The sequence below is a fragment of the Clarias gariepinus genome, chromosome 11 (genome assembly GCF_024256425.1).
Source record: "Clarias gariepinus isolate MV-2021 ecotype Netherlands chromosome 11, CGAR_prim_01v2, whole genome shotgun sequence".
NCBI classification, from domain to species: Eukaryota; Metazoa; Chordata; class Actinopteri; order Siluriformes; family Clariidae; genus Clarias; species Clarias gariepinus.
In genome coordinates this window covers 17,034,431-17,050,597 of record NC_071110.1, presented here as the reverse complement: position 1 = coordinate 17,050,597, position 16,167 = coordinate 17,034,431, and the positions used below count along the sequence as shown (strand labels likewise).

Sequence of the window (16,167 nt, the reverse complement as noted above, 5' to 3'; positions counted from 1 at the left end):
GATGTTCCCTGGTGTAACTGGGAGACAAGACCGAAAACACACTGAAATCTGTGGTTGCCTTTCGTGCTTTATGTTAAAACAGAACAAAATACAGGAGAACTGGGCGATCAATCGTTTAAGTGCTTATGCAGTCATGGTACAGCACTGGTGTATTTACTCTGCAGTTAGTAATCCACACTAAATTGTTGTGATTTTCCATTTTATTTTTGACAAGTCAAATTGTTAGTGAAAGAGTCATTAAAAAATTGTCTGCTGCCTTAACTGTGGCTTGTACACAAATATTTATTATTAACTCTAGAAAGACAATGAAGCAAAACAGAATCACTTTGGATGTACAGCAGGAGAGGGTATAGTTTTATTGCTTGGCTTAAAGGTGAATATTACAATTAACAGGGTAACATCCTAATACTCGTGTACAATAAAAAGCACAGTAAAAATATAAAACCATAAAAATAGTAATAAATGGTTTATTTGAATTATTACGGTTCACTGATTATTTTCATATACTTGTAAGACAAACTTATACTCTACTTGACCATTCTTATATATACTGTATTTGCGAGCGTTCCGCAAGACGAGCAAAAAATTTTTTTTTCTTGATAAACAAGCAGGTCTTGATATACGAGTACTAATGGCTAATAGCCAATGACTTGAGTTGTGATCAGGCTGTGTGTGCAGTCTGTGTGTATGTGTGTATGCTCACTTGAATGGGTGGTGTGTGTGTGCTTAGTCGCACAGGGCTCTGTGTATGTGATTGCTCGCACAGGGCTCTGTGTGTGTGCTTGCTCGCACAGGGTGTGTGTGTGAAAGTCATCGTACACAGAAGCCTCCTTCACCCCCCTTACTCCTCTCCTCTCACTGGTCCTCGCAATTCAATATAAATGTATGTATGTGTGTGTGTGTGTGTGTGTGTGTGTGTGTGTGTGTGTTAAACTTGTTCACATTCTAACTATAAGCTGTAATTTGATGGAACAATTTCTAAAAAGAAGGCTAAACATTTACAGAAATCAAGGTCAGGTCACCAGACACCTCCAGAACATTAATCTCATTCAACCTGGTGAAGCGGTGGTTAAAGGTATGCACTTGTTGACCATTGACAAACACGTTGTAATGATGGGGATTGCAGCTTATGATGATCTGAAATAGTAATATCAGAGTGTAAAACACAGATCACAGACTATTATGGACGTTTTTGCAATAATAATAATTTAAAGCTCCTAAATTTTAAATAAACTTCTATGTCAATCAGCCACCTAATCAAACAAACATAGATATATTGTAAATAAGGTTCATTATATTATTTACTTGGAAGTTTTGTCCCATATGGAACGGCATGCCTCCAAAGCGCTCCTCTGGGCCCCATGAATCCAGTGTTTGGGTATTTCGCACAACCATGTGCTCATCAAAGCGAGGATTGTAATGAAAGGCAATCCCACTTCTGTGACGTAGATTAATGTGAAATCTGGTGGTACAAATACCAAATGAATTTTTAAGGAAAACTTTACAACTTATGCTAAAATTGTGGCGCTCTCCCCTTTAACAAAAACACTACTGTATAGCCTTAGCAAATGTTCGGCATAAAATGTGAGAAGTTCATGCAATAGTTTAAGTGGCGCTACTTAGTTGAGCTTGGCTCACAATCAGTGGTGGACTTTGCAAGATATTTGGTAAATTATAATGAACAAAACCTCAAAAATATATTTCCCTTATAGAGAAAACTACACAATTATGCAAAGTAGCAGATTAAGGTTAACATCTGACCTGTGGGCTTGAGGATTAACCACTCCTTGGATGGTAATGTTTCTGCCAGGTTGCAATCCACCGTTGATAACAGCTTTGTATGGCAGGCTCTAATAAGGAAGAATACAAAAAGTGCTTATTACAGAATATGTGCTTAAATACAAAAAAGTATTTGGTCAGCCACCAATTGCACCAATGTGCAAGTTCTCCCACTTAAAAAGATGGGAGAGGTCTGTATTTTCCATCATAGGTATACCTTAACTATGAGAGACAAAATAAGATTTTCACACAAGGTTTTCACTCACTGTTGCTGGTATTTTGGCCCATTCCTCCATGCAGATCCCCTCTAGAGCAGTGATGTTTTGGGGCTGTTGCTGGGCAACTCGAACTTTCAACTCCCTCCAAAGATTTTCTATGGGGTTAAGGTCTGGAGACAGGCTAGGCCACTTCAGGACCTTGAAAAGCTTCTTATGAAGCCACTCCTTCGTTGCCTGGACGGTGTGTTTGAGATCATTGTCATGCTAAAAGAACCAGCCACGTTTCATCTTTAATGCCCTTGCTGATGGAAGGAGGTTTTCACTCAAAATCTCACGATACATGGCCCCATTTCATTCTTTCCTTTACACAGACCAGTCGCCCTGGTCCCTTGGCAGAAACAGCCCCAAACTCCCTAGCATGATGTTTCCACCCCCATGCTTCACAGTAGGTATGGTGTTCTTTGGATGCTGCTCAGCATTCTTTCTCCTCCAAACCTGAAGTTCTATTTTGGTTTCATCTGACCATATGGCATTCTCCCAATCCTATTCTGGACTATCCAAATGCTCTCTAGCAAACTTTAGACAGGCCTGGACATGTACTGGCTTAAGTGGTAACGTCTGGCACTGCAGGATTTAGAGCCTGGTGCAGGTCTACAATTTTGTTTCTGGTGTTCTTTGACAGCTCTTTGGTCTTGGCCATAATGGAGTTTGGAGTATATTGTTTGTGTTTGTGGACAGGTGTCTTTTATACTGATAACAGATGCCATTAATACAGGTAATTAGAGGAGGACAGAGGAGCCTCTTAAGGAAGAAATAACAGGTCTGTGAGAGCCAGAAATCTTGCTTGTTTGTATGTGACCGAATACTTATATTATAGAGGAATTTACCAATTAGTTCATTAAAAATCCTACTATGTGATTTTTTTTCTTATTTTGTCTCTCATAGTTGAGGTATACCTATGATGAAAATTACAGGCTTCTTTCATCTTTTTAAGTGGGAGAACTTACATTAAGTAAAACAAAATGTAAAATAATCATATGACTTACATAGCTTGTTGGAGCAGGAAATGCAGGCGTCTATGGAGAAAATAAATAAATAAATAAATCATTGTGAATAGAAAGAATAATTTTAAAACAGGAGATTGGTTTTTAGAAAAAGATACTGTGTAGGATTGCAAAACAGGAAGCTGAAGCTGTGGGTGTCATAACCTCAAAAGCATGTGATCCATGTCACTACAGTATTTTACAATAAAATAAAATTCATGTCTTTTAAAATTTAATCTGGGGAAATTATTAGTTTAACTGAGTTCTTTTACAACGTATCATCTGAAGGCAACAAATATGCAAATAATCTGAGAAAACCAACGGTAATACTCTTGCAATAAAATTTTAACCTTTGAACTCGAACATGCACTCTCTGTTCCGAAGTAAAGAGAACTGTTATAGTTAATTAACACAAGTAGGATGTGGGAGGCAGTGAGAAATGAAGTTGGCCATGCATCATGGGGCCAGCAAGACTAGTGGAAAAAGTTTTACTTGTATATTAAAAATATTCGTGTGTGTTAATAAAAACTTATAAGCACTATTTTCAACAAGGTAATACAATCAGATTTTAGGGAAGATAAGAGTTTTACTTTATTATTAAACAGGAAGTTACTTACCGCATATTGAGGAGGGTAAGCAAACTGTGGCTACAAATGAAACAAGAGAAATATCAAAGGTAAAGTCATTGTGAGGCAACAATCATAAAATTAATATATAAAAGAGAGATATTGCTTTATCCTGTACACAGGGTCGTGTAAGGCTTAGGGCCTATCCCAGGAGGCAGCGAACACCCTGGACAAGGTGCCAATCCATTACATGGCGCGCACACACACACACACACACACACACACACACACACAACGGCTTTTTTGGGAACACCAATCAGCCTAATACACAATTCATGTCTTTGGACTCAGAGGAAACCCACCAAGCACGGGTTGAACAAGCATCTCCATGCACACAGACCCGTGGCGGGAATCAAACCTGGACCCTGGAGGTCTGAGGCAAAAGTGCTAAACCACTAAACCACTGTGCCACCTTTATATATTACATTCTAATTAAATTACCAGATTATTAAGCCTTTGTTAATTACAGTCTTTAACATTAAAAAAGTATATATAATACATTTTTTAAAATATTAGCAGTTACCTGAAATCCAGCTTGAGCAGGCACAATACCCTACAAAATTAAATAAAAATCATTTTAATCATTTTAATAACATACTTTGGCCACTAGGTGGTCTAGAAAAAAATGCTACTCTTTTCATTTAGAAGATAAACTAAAATTAATGTCCCAGCTTCATAATTTCTGTTTGTGCAGCTGTTTCTGTCTAGATTCTTTTAAAATCCTAGACACTGAAATGCAAATTTTTCCCTGGCAGAAACAAAAGAGGAGCAGTATATCAGCTATTTCCTTGTAATTTCTCCAAATCAATAGGGATTTGTTTAAGGAATAAGATGAAAAATATGTTGTGCTAAAGCACAACCACAAGCTGTTCTCACCACAGGGTCCTGGAAACTGATGTTATTGACCTCCACCATCCCATCCACTACGATTGTGTCCACCATGGTGAATGGAATACGATGCTTATAATCCATTATATGGATGCCATTGACACTTATCTATAAAAACACAGGTTCAGATCAGCATGTAGCCTTTGATATTCTATTAAAATTTATTCAGTGGCTTTTTTAGGAGCAGAAGTTGAACATGTTAGCACATTGATACAGGATTCAGGACATACAGTATGCCTCAACAATCAATTATGCACAAATTGGGTCAAATGACATGCTATGGTAATTTGGGTTCAATAGTGCATGCTATGCACTGACATATTATGCAATCAAGAATGCTGAACTGACATTTTAGCTGATCGCTTACTATTCCTGTTTGTTAAAACGGAAAAAAAGCAGACGGAGGAAGTAACCTTATATGAGAGTGTTGTAACCAGGATGTGAAGGTTGAAAGGATTTCCCATAGGAAAATGGCTCTGGTAAATTCGCTCCTCTGTACCCCAAGTGTTATTTAGCTTGGTGTTGGTGACAATGTATCCTGTACTGGAGTCATAACGCGGGTTAATGTGCAGAGCGATAACAGCATCTGGTCTTGAACCACACTGGAGATTCACATGGAACCTGGAACAACACACACCTTACTGTAACTGTATGGAAAACTTAATCCAAGAAAGATATACTATACTGTATATAGACAGAAGTATATACAAGAAACAATATACGATCCAAAGAATATTTTTTCTTTACATGTGCTTGTTGAGCATCCCATTTCAGATTTAGATCATTCTTTAATAAAAGATAAAATATAATTTAGAATCTGTTATAATAACTAATTTATTTGTTGTAATTTGTCCCCATTCTGCCACAAAGAAAGTGCTGATATCAGCTGAGGAGGACTTGCATGCAGTCAGCATTCTAGTTTATTACAAAAAATGATCAGTAAGGTCAGGGATCTCTGCAGGCCACTCAAGTTCATGAATGCAAAACCTAGGCATTTTATTAACCTTACTTTGTGCTTTGAGACATGGTCATAGTGCAACATGTTTAAACCCCTTAGTTCTGTAAAAGGAATCCTAATAAAATATTCAAACAGTTTGACTGCAAAATAAGATTACCCCCATATTGGCAAGGGAAGCAAGACATATTACAACCTGTTTGTTTATTAGATTTTATTTATATTATGATTGTATTACTGTTTTATGAAACCTTTGTTTTTATTAAAAAAAATCTATTTTAACTAAAAAACAAAAGACAAAGTGAAATTACTTACTTACTTTTACCTCTGACTTCCCTTGAGGCAGATATGCATACTGCTGTTCACATTCATACTGTATCTATATTATGTATAAATCTTTTTCAGCTTAAAATCTGCTAAATATCATTATGTGATAAATTTTAAATATTTGACCTCGTAGTTCACTTAGTAACAGGGATATTATCAACCTACATTAATACCATTAGGGTAAATATTACACTCTGTACACTAGTAGAAATTTTGCAAAGAGACTGGGTTAACTATTAAGCTAGATACAGGTATAAACAGGCTTAAACAGTCTAGTGCACGTTGGCCTAAACATTTTAATAAACAGCAAAAAATTTTAATTAATATAATTATGGTTCTGTAAAATCTATATTATAATAAGTATTTAAAATATTTTAGTCAAATTTCTGCACAGTAATGTGTGTATAACTAGAGCCTTTAAAAAAAACCAATTCCTGGAACTGCTCTGATTTCTGTAAAGGAGTGTACAGTAACAGGAAACAGTCGAGCAAACACATGTCTGTCTACCCTCATGAATAACAACTGAACACAAAAGCATTCAGGCCCAAAACCAGACTGTTTAACAGTTTCTTCTAAAAGGCATCAGACCAGGCACACACACACACACACACACACACTAAAGTGGCCCAATTCCATTTAATTAATTAATTAATTTATTTATTTATTTATTTATTTTTTAAAATTTTGAATTAGCTGTTAAAACATTACAAATAGTATAATTTATTGATCTACATCATGTCTGCATTGCATCTTATCATCATTATATTGCACTTTTACTGTTTAGTTGCTGCACTGTTTTTAACTATGACTATTGTCTTGCACATTGACTTGTCTCCTGTTTTCCACTGCTTGCACACACTTGCACTTGTGCACTTTATGTAGTTTAGGGTCCTTAATCTAATTTTAAAGTATAAAGTTTAGATAAGTGTAGTATCTGTAGCAGCATGTTTTATTTTACTGTGCACAGTTTTTATATAGTTAAAACGACAATAATACCTTACCTGTTGGCGCCTGGTAAAACTCGCCCACTTACAGTAATACTCTTTCCATCTGTCAAGCCTCCTTGGATTGAGCCAGTAAACGGGATTGTCTGTTGAATGAAAAAGTATATAATTCTACTGTAAAACAAAGTTTCACAGTTCTTGCTAGATATTTTAAGGATGCTAACTCTCAGGTTGAACCTTTAAAAGTGCATGCAGGAAACATAAATCAACAAGTTTCTTTCATCCATCCATCTAGGAATCTCTGAAATCCAACTAAGGCGAATGAGGAGGTGAATTATGATCATTGTATTTATTTCCATTTTTACATTGTGCCATCAAAAAAGGTTATTAAATAACCTTACTAATGATTTCTTTTAACCTCTTGAGGGGTGAATGCCCTCATAAGAGGATATGACATTTTTTTCTAACTACACTGTTGCAAGACAGTTTAGTATTATACTTTTTCTAAACTTCTGTTTAAAAACACTGATTACATTAGTTACTGAATCAGGTCGTAATAAAGAGAAATCATCAAGCAAATGAATCATATGTGTAATATATTTCGTGTTCTGTTTGGTGTTAAATGCAGACTGAAGATTTAGATTTTTACTACGAGCATGTTTCTCTTTACAGAACTAATGCAGAAACACTAAGATAATAATAAAGTTATTGGATTGCATAAGTTTTAACGGCTTTATACATAAAAGGTTTGTGAAATATGATCCGCATGCAAAAGAAAAAACACACTCCGTATACAGTGTATTACTTTTATACTTATATGAACCGTTATGTAAAACGGAAACACTTACTGGGTTGTAAAATGGCTGTTGTTGGTAGAAATACGCCATTTTCCTGATTTGCTTTCGATTTTTATTCAGATACACTGCGTTTGTTTTCTCTTTCTTCAAACTGTATGTACTGTATGTAGTTTTCTGGCTGTTTTTTTCTGACTTCAGTAAGCGGGTCGGGAAATGTTCCGGAAGTGGGCGGGGCCAACAAAACAATAAGCCTTTCAGTTTCGTTTTCAGTCAGCTCAGGGAACAGATCTAGAATATTCTCCATGTTACCTGAGTGACAGTGTTCGATCAGGTTACATATTAACGTTGACGGTTGATTACGTACGGTTTGAACAAAGCTTATACAACACTGTTTACACATTATTAAAGTTTATGGCTTTTGGGTGTTTAAAGCTTATCAAACATTTACAGAAAAATGAAATAAAGTCAAAGCTTTTCCCAAAAGTTTGCCATATTACCCAGTGAAGTCGCCACAATCCGCCTTGAGGCAACAACCACACATTCTGTTTTACATCTTGATGCGGAAATACATGATCCACATTCTGACTGTAGAGTTTATTTTAATTAACTTATAGAAAAGACAAATACAGTGGAACGTCGGATTGCAAGTGTTCTGCAAGACAAGCGAAAAATTATAATAAATTTTTACTTGAAAAACAAGCAAGTCTTGGTTTATGAGTACAGAGTATTATGTATCACACATGCACTTCTTTTGATGCCGATCGTCACGTGATCACAACTAATGGCTTTTCTCTCTAGTGCGCTGCGAAATTGTGGGTAATCGTCCCCCATGCTCGGTCTTAGTGCGCATCTCTTACTGGTATAATTAATATCCGTGCATGCGTGTATACATACACACACACCCCTCCTCCCCTCGCCTTCACAAGCACACACTGACGAAAACACTGCTCTGACGTAATTCTTTTCAAAGGTAAATTGCAGCTTAATTTGTTTTATTTTTACTTTAGAGCAGTGATTCCGTTAGTGTGCACTCATTTGAGTGTCATTAGAGAGATTTTTTGTGTATTTTCCTGATAAAACAGTGTTTTCATTAATGTGTGCGTGTGCAAAATTCAAACAAGAGAGGAGAAAGATTTACTGTGTAAGACGTGAAGGAGAAGGGAGGGATGCATTCTTACTCCTCACCTTACTTTAGCTTTGTACACATACACTCACACACAGCGCCTGCGCGCAAAAATGGAAACACTGTCAGATTTATTTTTTTACTTTTTTTTTGTGCAGGTTCATTTTATTTTTAGTTTATATTTTGTATTATATTTTGCAATCCAAGGCTCTACTGCACATCTTTTTTAAACACAATCTCTTGCTTTTCAATACACTTTGTCTATCTGAAAACAAGCTTTTGTATTTCGTATTACTAAATAAATGTTTTAGATCACAAATGCACCGCTGTCTTCACTTCTTTATCATAGGTAAATCTTCATCATCGTAGGGCTGCTTTTAGAGAACCATACAAGTGAAAGTCCATTAGAGCTAGATCAGGGCTATAGGGAGGATGCTTTAACCTCAAAACAAAGTTTTTGCACAGTGTCGACAGAAATGTAAACAAAATCTTAACGCCTTGGGATAGCAGTCCTCAGCGTTAAATCCAAAGTTTAGGCTTCAGCTCTTTTTTTGAAAAAAAAAGAGCACTGTTGATCATCGAACCTTTTTTTCTAATAATGTTCCAATACTAGTCCTTGAGAATCCCAGAAAACTGTACGCATCCATTTTTCAGCTGATGGTTGACACTTGAACTATTTCTTGGTCGGCGATTAAGGATGTTTCCGTTCCATACTCATGAATCATGATACATGATGAAACCATGTCTCGTCACCAGTAATGATTCTCTTTAAGAAACTTTCACCTACCTTATAGTATCTGTATAAATTTTCTTGGCAGATATTCAAATACTTTCTCCATACTGCGCACAAAGTCTTCTATAAATGTCGGCACCAGATACACCGTCAGATTACAAAAATGCTGAATTTCCAAAAGGTGCTCTCCTGGATTGAGACCATTGGAGTGAGCTCATTGTCATGTCAAGAAACCAGTTTGAGATGATTTTAGCTTTGTGCTATGGCACGTTTTCTTTCTGGACATAAAGGGATGGCCATAGGCATTTAAAATAAGCTTAGTACGTACTAAGGAGCACAAAGTGCCAAGAAAATATTCTCCTGAATAAAATAGCCTGAACATTTGCCATAAAGCAGGTGTACGTCAAATTTATTTAAATGTTGCAGGAGAAATTAAGACTCATCAGACCGGGCAACGTTTTTTCAATCTCCTATTGTCCAATTTTGGTGAGCCCATGCAAATTGTAACCTCACCTTTCCTGACAGGCGTGTGATCTTCTGCTGCTGTAGCCCATCTGCTTCAAGGGTCTGAGATGCACTTCAGTTTGTGTGTAGATACATACTGTTGATATATTTTGTGCCATAGCTAATCTTGCCTATTAAAGTGTGTTAGGACTAAGGTGTCCTGGTACTGGCCTCAGTATCATTTTTGTGTCAAGTAACCATACATCTCTTTATTATCATGCTATCACTTATTTAAAATATTTACTTTAACCTGTAAAAGATTTTTGCACTTGCATTAACTTCATCTTTCTTAAAACTATGTTGCATCTATGCAGAGGAACAAATACATTCCTGAGCACTTTCCTCAAAATCTCCCAATAGATTACAACCTCAGCGATGTTACTTACAAATTTGTCTTTATTGCGTTTAGGGTAACATCATGAAATAAACTATCCCAACACATTAAACAAGCTGTACAAGGATAAATTCTTAAATCCTCAAATCCATTCAAATTATATATTAAACCAATTAAAAATGTACATACTTAGGTAATATCTCTGAAACAGGAATAAAGTACCTACTGTATTCCAAATGCTGTGATGAAAAACAATTATATAAAAGTTTGTACAAATAATAGGAGGCTGAGCTTTATATTAAATAAAAACATTATCTACAAAGTCTAAATCACATAAAATATTTGCTTTTCTTTACTTTGAACATAACCAAAAGTTTCATTTGCATCTCCCACCTCCTAACATCTGTCATGCCTCATCCCTCATGTTAGCACATTTCTGCTTTTTCTTTTACATTTCAATTCTCTGAACATTACACGCTCCAAAGTAAACACAAAAACATGCTTTATGTTAAGCATAAATTATTTAGAAACATACATTCCTACAAACAGTCCTCTTTTCATTTCAGTTCACTTTGCCTAAGTAGATACAATCAAAGTCATTGTGTTCATCGTGTTATTTGCAAGCAGAGAGAGGAATGAGAACAGGATTCCTCAAACATTTGTTTTAGATTTAAAGTGCAGACATCTTTACATTAAAGATAGAACTGTACAGATGTGAAATTTACAACAACAAAAAAAAGGTAAGGCATGTTAACAGCTAGCTTTGGCCGCTTCAGTAAGGCGTGAATAAAGGATCAGCAGCATTAACAGTTTTACAGATATTACTCAAGTACAGCAAGCAGAATTAGGCAGTCATGCACATGCTACAGCTTTAAGAGTTGATACTTATAACCTGGCTGTAAGATAACAGCAGAGATCTCAGTACAGCACAGTTTATGCTTGGCTAACTCTGGTTACGGAAAAAGACAACAGTGCGAATATAGCAAGTTAAACAAATATTTTACTCATGCTTATTGAATAGGAACCATCTGCAAGTAGAGTACTGCCATCTTAGGAAAAGTATGTAAACAATTAAGGTGACAGTGCCACTTCTTCAGATATCTTAATGATAGGTTTATGTGTTATAACTTTGAATCGTCTCTACATGACTTTCCACTGCCATTAAATTCAGTAACAATTATTTTAAATAAATCATAATACCGGTCCTACCAACCTTTAGTTTTGCAGTTTTATATACTGTTGTCAATTTAAATATATCAAATTTGTGTTTTACGCTGCATCTTACACTTAAAATATTTCATATTTTGTCGACCATGAAGTCAGCAGATTTGTAAAGAGAATATATTTTTTTATGCTTTATGCACATTACTGATTAATCATCTTTTAGCCCACTTTTGAAAAAAAGTTCTTAATTTCTTTTTTTTTTTTTTTTACAAGGACAAAGGCAGAAAATGTGCATGTTCAGTCAGTCACTGGTTAGTCTGAATTACTATGGATTCAGGCGCTGATGTAAAATTTCTAATATAAAACTGTAATTCTACATATGTTACTGTCATAATACCAAATTCATAACATCATTCACCTTTATCACAACAATGACAGTTATAAAATCTATATAAGTTTGAATTGTTGGAATTTTTATAAATAAGTCTTTTATTTTTCAATATAAAGCCTGTCTAATTTTGTTTGCCTAGGACATGTAGTTCCTCAGATATTCATATTTCAAAAATGTAATTTTTTGGGATGCCCGTTATTTAATGTAGGAAAAAATTGCACTCTGCTATGACTTCAGATTTCGATATTGATTTGTTATTTTGAATAGTAAATAAATTAAAGGATTGTTTTCTAACACAAAGGTCAAATGATACTTGATACTATGGTGAACCAGCCATGATCATGTGTGCAGAAGCAGTGCACTCAGTACTGTATTTATATATGTAAGGGCATAGAGAGTGCATTCTCTGATCATGTCCTGTAGACGAGAGAGTGCATTCTCTACAGTGTCCCTGCAGACGGTCATGAAACCAAGAGTTATGAGACAAAAAGAAGGACAGTTATGATTGTGGTGAAAAATTGTAAAGAAAAAAAAAACAAGAAGATTTAGGATGTTGAATTTGAAAGTACACAGCAGAGTGTTGGTTTGGCTCAAACAATTAAAAGGAGAAGTCAGAAGAAGTAGGTTCCAGTTCCGACACAAAGAGGAAATGGGGGAGGGAAGGTCAGAAAGAATACAAAAAGAAATTTCTGTTATGTACAGTTTAAATTTCCCACAGCTGTCGTGTTCTCAACCTGACAGACATTATAAGATTTATTGTTTATTTAGTTACTGGTGTTACATAAGAAATATATGACTGTGATGTATAAATACTGAATCTACTGCACTAAAATAACCGGAAAAAGAAAATGTAAAATACAGTACTCTGCACCATATTTGGAGAATCATCAGCTAAAAACAAAACAAAAAGAAAAACACGCACACCTATATATCACGCTCTCTATTACTTAGACTGAACCTACAGCTGTTTCTCAAAAAAAAATGTTCACATTTAAAACTTAAGCTTATTAAAATAGAAATAACCTGCTGTATTGAATTCACTGAATTCTGAATCAAAGGCATGTGTTAAAGGTACGAGGGGCATTCAAGTAAAACTAGGATTAGCAAAATCAAAATCCTGACCTCGCTTTAAGTCATTCCCATGTTTGGACCATTAAAGCAGTTCCTGGGAGGTGAAGCAGGCAGTGCGATCATGGCTCTGGTGTACTGAGATGGTATCCAAGCACTAATGAAACACTGGGATAAGGGCGTTATTGTAGCAGGAGATTATATAGAAAAAATAAACGTTTTTACTCCAGTAAGCATGTTCTGGTATTAAGTACAATCAAAAGTCCCAGTTTGGCTTGAACGCCCCTCGTAAAACAGGTTTACCTTACAATGTCTTACATATTTAAGACAGACTTGGAAAAGGCTCAGGAAACACAGAAGACTTTACATGCATTTTAGACACACACATATTCTCCTGAAGACTGCATCTGAGAAATTCAGTTTAGCAAGTTCTCTTCAGTGAGGCAGTGCAGAGTGATGGCATGCAGCCCCACAGCTCTACGATACATACTCCGTAGACTTCCAAAAATGTCCAGGGTGCGAGAGTCTGCGGTTGAGCTTAGGAAGCTTTTCTAGCAGGTCTGCTAGCTGAGAGAATGTTGGTCTTTCCTCAAGGTCAAAGGACCAGCATGCACACAAGATCTCCTTTTGGGTGAACACAACAGACATCAGTTAAAGACGATATATGTCTCATGGGTCTAGTCTCAGTTGATTAATAACTAATACAGCAAAAGAAATAGTAACATTTCAATCTGAGCAGTAATGAATCACTCATTACTGTGCTCTTTAGAATTACATGCACGCTTCATCAATAGGAGCAAAATTTCACATATAAAAAGAGTAACACAAGCAATAAATGACGCGTTCAAGTAATTGATATTTACTGTATCTAATCATTATTTTTTTTTAATAGTTAGAAGTTTTTTTTTTTATAACCATCTGCCTCTTACAGTTGAGATTTTTAATGCATGCACTGGACAGCCTTCCTTTAATGCTTAACAATTCAGACCACAGGTTTACAGTAGGGTTTACAGTAGGGTTTACATCCAGAGACTCCCGTTGCTACATAATTTTTCTTGACATTTCTGTAAAACTACATTTAGATCATCATCTTCTCGAAAAACTATGATCCAATCTCTAAAAACACATTGCAAATGCAACCAGCTTTTGGCCTGGAAAACATTTTGTCACCAAACATTCTCACCACACACCAAATGAGCCAATATCTGTAGCAATATGTAATGGGGAAATTCAGGCTTATTTTATGCTACAGTACTTGCTTCAACAGTTTATTTTGAAACTTGATAACTGTAAGAGTGAAATGTGTAACTGTCTTTGGGCGTTTTTTTTCCCTTTAATTTACCATTCAGGGGGACACAACTTCAAACTCTTTCAGATTGCAATACTTAACTGGAAGACTTGAACAATATATTAAGCAACAATAAGTTTAAGGGGAGATTTTGATTTTGCCCCGGAACTGAAGTAATCAATCATTACGACAACTTCTGGGCTTGTTTTGAAAAAACATTGAAATAGCAACAAATTGCCATTGCCAGTATTAACAAGTGAAAAGTGTTGTCCTTTTTTTATTTAGATGTCAATTAAATAACAGAAATTAAATCTGAATGTATGCACTTTGATATTATTTGCTTAAAAGTAAAATCCAATATATGATGGTAGACACGACTTCTACCATAATATGATTGTAGAAATAGCAATATATACATTGTTATGATTATTTTTCCCCCAGATTTTCAGTGCTTAACCGTAAAAATCTTACCTTGTGTATACCTTGTATGATTGGGCAAGTAAAAAGCGAGTTTCTTTAGTAGAAAACTACTTATAAACTCCTGAAGAACTGCTGCATGCTTACCGTAATTTCCTTGCCCAGGCTGATCTGAGCCAATTGCCTCTTTATGCCTTCTCCACTCCCGAGCAGCCAGATAGCAGCTTCAGCCGGCTGGGTTTTAATAGGCCAGTCTCTTACCTGCAGCTCGTACCAGATAGTGCTAAGAGATATACACACCACAGGATTAATTTTAGACTTTATTTTTTTAGGCTTTCTGTTTGCACAACTGATGTAATAGTTTTTGAAGCCATTATGATGATTTTTATCTTTTGTTCATTGACCATATTGTAACTGTATGCTAGGATACAGGAAGTGTGAAGAGTTAGGTGTGGTCTTTACCCAAAGGCATAAACGTCAGCAGCTTTAGAAAAGGGTAATCGGTCATAATTTCCAGGACACATCCTTTGTACAATCTCAGGAGCCAGGTAATAAATCCAGCCTCGTGGCAGTTTTAGTTCATTCTCCCGCCTTTGAACACACATACGCAGAGATACCGTTAACTACAGACAACACCTTAAAGATGTAATGACAACTGAACACATGAGGTTATTTACCGATCCTCCTGCACCACTCCTGACACGCCGAACAAACCGAAATCTGTGATCACCACTTTGTTGTTGTCGTAAAACACATTTTTAGACTTTAAATCTTTGTGCACTATATCCTTTGCATGGAGGTAGCCCATTCCCTATTAGACCAAGAAAAAATAAGCTAAATAAAGAAAACAAAACAGAGATGTAGATAATCAAAAATACGAAGAAAAGAAAATAATTCATACTTTTACAATTTCCTGAGCGATTTGCCTGGTTTTGTTGATGTCAAGTGAGGTTTTAGAATCACGGACAACAGAGTGCAGCGTCCGACCCTTGCAGAAACTGAAACGGAAGCAAATTTTGCATCAGACTGATTGAAGCAAAACAGCACTGAATCCTAAATACTGGATATTTCACAGCAGACTCACCTTGTGATAATAGCCAGCTGAGGAGGGTTCATGCAAGCTCCCATAAACAGCACCACATTCTCATGCCGAGTCTGTCTGTAGTTCATCACTTCCTTCTTAAAAAGCTTCAAGTGGTCCTGATTATTTCCATCGATTTCCAGGAGGCGCACGGCCACCTCTCCGTGCCAACGCCCACGGTGCACCTTTCCCCATCGCCCTTTTCCTATAAGCTCCCCCAGCTCCAGCTGCTCAAAAGGAACGTTCCACTCCTGCAGGTAGACGCTTGTCTGGCTGACCTTGCGCGAGATGGGGCCCTTCCAAGGTCTCGTGCAGCTGGGCAGGTCATCCAAGTCGTCCTCTTCATCTTCAGATTCACCATAAGAAGCAGCCTCATCTTGTTTTTCATGCTCCTGCTGTTCTACTTCACCATCCACGTCATCACTCTTGATCAGAAACGATACAAATGTTATAGTGAATTCCAAAATTATTTGCACTCTTCCTAAAG

The 16,167-nt window shown here is 36.2% G+C and overlaps 2 protein-coding genes across 6 annotated transcripts in view; both read right to left on the bottom strand.

Moving 5' to 3' along the window:
• Positions 1-333: 333 nt before the first annotated feature.
• Positions 334-7,784, bottom strand: LOC128533380 (galectin-9-like). The gene is made up of 10 exons (XM_053507630.1): positions 7,629-7,784; positions 6,838-6,926; positions 4,968-5,175; positions 4,543-4,662; positions 4,190-4,219; positions 3,658-3,687; positions 3,044-3,073; positions 1,762-1,850; positions 1,306-1,462; positions 334-1,137 (listed from the first exon to the last, which is right to left on the bottom strand). The coding sequence occupies exons 1-10, from the start codon at positions 7,665-7,667 to the stop codon at positions 991-993; spliced, it is 939 nt and encodes a 312-aa protein (XP_053363605.1). The 5' UTR covers positions 7,668-7,784; the 3' UTR covers positions 334-990.
• Positions 7,785-10,315: 2,531 nt separating this feature from the next.
• Positions 10,316-16,167, bottom strand: part of ksr1b (kinase suppressor of ras 1b) — a 42,824-nt gene continuing 36,972 nt past the window's right edge. For all 5 annotated transcript variants that reach the window (XM_053506951.1, XM_053506953.1, XM_053506952.1 and 2 more), the window contains 6 exons: positions 15,684-16,105; positions 15,501-15,597; positions 15,277-15,410; positions 15,062-15,190; positions 14,747-14,882; positions 10,316-13,518 (listed from right to left, as the gene is read on the bottom strand). In XM_053506951.1, coding sequence (XP_053362926.1) covers positions 13,372-13,518; positions 14,747-14,882; positions 15,062-15,190; positions 15,277-15,410; positions 15,501-15,597; positions 15,684-16,105 — 1,065 coding nt within the window. In that variant the 3' untranslated portion in view covers positions 10,316-13,371. The remainder of the gene's footprint in view (positions 13,519-14,746; positions 14,883-15,061; positions 15,191-15,276; positions 15,411-15,500; positions 15,598-15,683; positions 16,106-16,167) is intronic.